The sequence below is a fragment of the Mytilus trossulus genome, unplaced genomic scaffold (genome assembly GCF_036588685.1).
Source record: "Mytilus trossulus isolate FHL-02 unplaced genomic scaffold, PNRI_Mtr1.1.1.hap1 h1tg000125l___fragment_3__unscaffolded, whole genome shotgun sequence".
Lineage (NCBI taxonomy): Eukaryota > Metazoa > Mollusca > Bivalvia > Mytilida > Mytilidae > Mytilus > Mytilus trossulus.
In genome coordinates this window covers 54867-58950 of record NW_026963300.1, presented here as the reverse complement: position 1 = coordinate 58950, position 4084 = coordinate 54867, and the positions used below count along the sequence as shown (strand labels likewise).

At 31.2% G+C, this 4084-nt stretch overlaps 1 protein-coding gene across 1 annotated transcript; it reads left to right on the top strand.

The window, feature by feature from the left end:
• Positions 1-243: 243 nt before the first annotated feature.
• On the top strand, positions 244-3877 carry LOC134700162 (uncharacterized). The gene is made up of 2 exons (XM_063561527.1): positions 244-752; positions 2969-3877. The coding sequence occupies exons 1-2, from the start codon at positions 244-246 to the stop codon at positions 3375-3377; spliced, it is 918 nt and encodes a 305-aa protein (XP_063417597.1). The 3' UTR covers positions 3378-3877.
• Positions 3878-4084: the final 207 nt, after the last annotated feature.

Below are 4084 nucleotides of genomic sequence, written 5' to 3'. Positions count from 1 at the left end.
CATTTTCTGTGAAGGATACTCGAATCCAAGGTTAATAGACTTCTCGACATATATAATGAATTTTCACGCAGTTTCCTTGATTCCTAAACCGATCCTAAAATCTGACGAAAGATTTGCGTTTTATATTCATATACGTTCACAATTTCGTAATACTTTGTTTCTTATTTTTTTTAATTAGAATACACATATATAAAGACCTTATTTACTATTAGGGCATTTGATTAGAAATTGGATACATAAAGAATGGTTTCCATAAAAACTCTGCGGAACGGATACGACTTACCAGTTAAAGGACTTGATAATGGATTTTTCTATCCTATTCACATCGTAGCCCTCACAATGATCACAGTGAGTTTTGCATGTGCCTTGACAATATTAATTATTTCGTTTAGGAGAAGAGCGGCATTCTTTGGGAGACCCAAGACGGAACGTTTTGTAGTTTATCTTGCGATATGTGATGGGGCTTTTAACATATTTCATTCTATGGATCATCTCCACTACCTGACGACAAAGTCACATCCCCGTCCACCAGCATTGTGCTCGTTCTACTCTTTTATGATGTTTATATTTGTTATGTCTCAGATGATGTGTGTAAATGCAATAGCCATCAATGCTTTTTATATGATGTACTTTGGAAAGTCGCTTTATTTCGGGAAGAATGATTACCGTCTGTTGTGTTGCATATTTGGACTTCCTATCTGCCTTTTAACTATATCTGCGATTTTGAATAAACTTGGCCCAAATGGATATTTGTAAGTATAAAAAAAAAATCTACTTTGTATAACTCTAAAGTTCGAGGTGGGCGATACGATGCAATAGTCAAACTAAAGTTCGACGATATGTTTAAAAATTTGCATTATCAGGTTGACACCTGACCGTTTCAACAAAGCAAAATAAAAAAATAGGGAGTCGATCTCGTTTGTCCGGGAAAGGATTATACATTTGTAATTACTAAAAAGACAATAAACCAATCAAGCATAATCAAGAATATTTAAATCGATAACTATGTTGTCGTAAAGATTCGGATGTTAATTTTAATAGTCTACAACGCGATGACTTTACGATTATTTCGACGTTTTTATTTGCTTTGGTGACATATACTGTAAAATCGAGGCTGGTGACCCTCTTATTATTTTACATTCAGAAAACGGAAATTTTGGTTTCAACAACATATAGTTTTTAAAGAAAAGTCTTTGAAGTAAAAATTGAAAAGTAGATTAACTAACGACAAATTAAAGAACTATTTTCGTCGATTTGTTTGTGCTTTCTATACAAATGGGCACATGTTTTGAAAGAATGAAGGAAAAAAAAGAAGAAATATAAAATGCATCATTTTTTCGATTTTCAGATACAGTTCAACGAGTCAAAGGTTTTTATAAAATTTAAGAACATCTGTGATATAACCTATTTTCTGTAAAAGAGGGACGAAAGATACCAAAGGAACAGTCACACTCATAAATCTAAAATAAACTGACAACGCCATGTAACTTGACCTTTCTTAAGGCTTTAATGTATTCGGATATTTAAGGGCATACAATACAGTTTTAATCCCGTATTTACAGTTTGATGAAAATTACCATTTAGGCAATTTTTTGCTTGATGAAATCAAATATGTAATAAAAAATAGACCTTCATGTGCTACTTTTTGAGTTAAATGAGGTCGAAATTTTGTATATTTGCTCATAATTCGGATTTGTGGCCGTATTTTCCCTTTCAAAAGAAAGCCATAACTTTTTTTGTTTTAAAATATAAACACAAATTGTTTTTTGTTTAATAATTTGTAATTTTTGTTTTTAATGAGTATTCTGAAAATGTATGCATTTTTTTTCAGAAATAATTCATATTCTACTAAATGGTCATGATTTGAGAAAAAAAACGTATTGTTTTGCTGTATATTTATCAAAATTGAAAAAAATTGCACTATTTACAGTTTTATCAAATTTGGTTCACATACATTTTTGTAATCTCCCTGCAAAATGAAACAAAATGTCGTTTGAAAAAATAGGGTCCATGAACTCGTTTTCAAATTAAATCAGTTTGAATGATGAAAATCAGCCGAAAAATGCATCTTTTCCCGATATGTCACAGTTTGACGACGCGAAAAAAACATTTACGTTAGCAACATCATTACCTACCCTGTTACTATATGATATTTCCTTAAGGGTGATGCAGTAAAGAAAAAAACCAAAAACGAGTTAAAATTTTGTTTTATCAGTCAAAAAAAGCAATTCAATAAAGTCAATACTTTTAAATTTATGTTAGAAGTCGAAAATAAACAACCTTTGTGAAAATCGAAACTCAACTTAATGAGAACGAAATCAATACAACAACGCAACTACATGTAGAACTAGCTCCACGTTGATTCGATTATCTCTCTTTTAACATGTTGGACCGATATAAGATTGAGTTGTGTTTACCAGGGCAGAGGTTATTATCCCATATTACAATGTGAAAGTATGGAATTTCGATTCTATCGGTATTATATTCCTTTATTCACAACCGTATAGGTAGGACTCTGCTTTTTATAAAGTTTCAACTAGCCATCTAATAGGGAGAAATGCGCTTTCACATCTAATGGAAAAGCCGTATTTTGATGGTGACAAGGGAACGTCACCATCTAAAAATGGATAATTAACGATACGAAATGAAAAATCATATCTTTTATCATAAATTTTGGTATTGAGTTTCTCGTTAATGATATAGATATCAAGATCGAGGAAAGGACAGTGTTCATTATTATTATTAGCTTTATTTAACGTTAGTTTAACATAACAAGATAAATTTCTTCAGTATACATACTGAAGTCGTCCTTATTGAGAGCCAATATATCATCCAAATATCTAAAAGTATTGTTAATTTTTTTGTATCATATGTTGTTTTGATTGGTCTCTACTGATTTTAGTCATTAATTGTAACTCATAACAATACAGAAACAGGTCTGTAAAAATATTATTTATATTACTTTCAGTTGTGCTATGGACGGTGTAACTGGAGGCGCGATATTACTCATGTTTACTACAGCACCATCAATTCTGATTCTTGTGGTTAACTGTATTTTGTATGCATTGATATGGCAAAAACTACGAACTGAATCAAAGAGAATACAAGATTCTATTGGTAAAGAGGCGTCATCAGCTAAGGCATCACATCGAGCTGTGAGAACCATGATGTTATTTGTGGTGATGTTTGTCATACAATGGACAGCGTCGTCAGTGTTTGGAGTGTGGGAATATATTGATGATGCACCACCTTTCGTTGTCCTATTCACAGTACTGCTAGCAAACTCTGGAGGACTGCTAAATGGTTTTATTTTTATTTACATGTACAGAAAGAGGGTTAAAACTGAAAATGAGACTACCATGACCACGAAAGCCTAATAACCAAAAAGATTAGAATTAGTGTAGTAAAACGTTTTAATGGTATAAAGGTGAATATAGTTCATACTTTTGTATATTCGTTTCATGTGTTTTATCATTTGATTTTGCCTTTGGTTTAGGGACTTTCCGTTTTGAATCCTCGGAGTTCAGTATTTTTGTGATTTTATTTATTTTTTAATATTTTCTCTCACAATAATATTTGAGAAAATTATATGTGAAATTCGATAATATTTGAAGCTATATTGTTGTTTCATAACCAAATTCTTGTTTTAGACGCACGATATTTAAACCAGCTTATATATGGTCATGCATCAACCGTAATAGAGATGTTTCCTGTCGCCTCAACTTAAAATCACTTTTCACTATATTTTACAAATTTAGAGACGAGGAAAGTTGAGAACAATTTATTTTTCCTCAATTTCACTCTTCTGTTGTTTTTTGTTTGTTTATTGTTACCAACACTTAATATATTGTCTTCTCTAAGAGGGATCATTTGTGGTTTTTTTTTCAGTGTAAGTAGTTATATTTATCTGCTGAGGCTAATATGGTAAAATTGGCTCTGGTCTCTGATACTTGTTATAGATTTAACAAATATATATAGAATACGTTTGTTAAGAAACAATAAAAGAAAATATGTTATTATATGTTGTTTTAATGAAGTAAAATTGAACTGTTGGTCTGGGCAGTAACTTTGAGTTAAAATTACT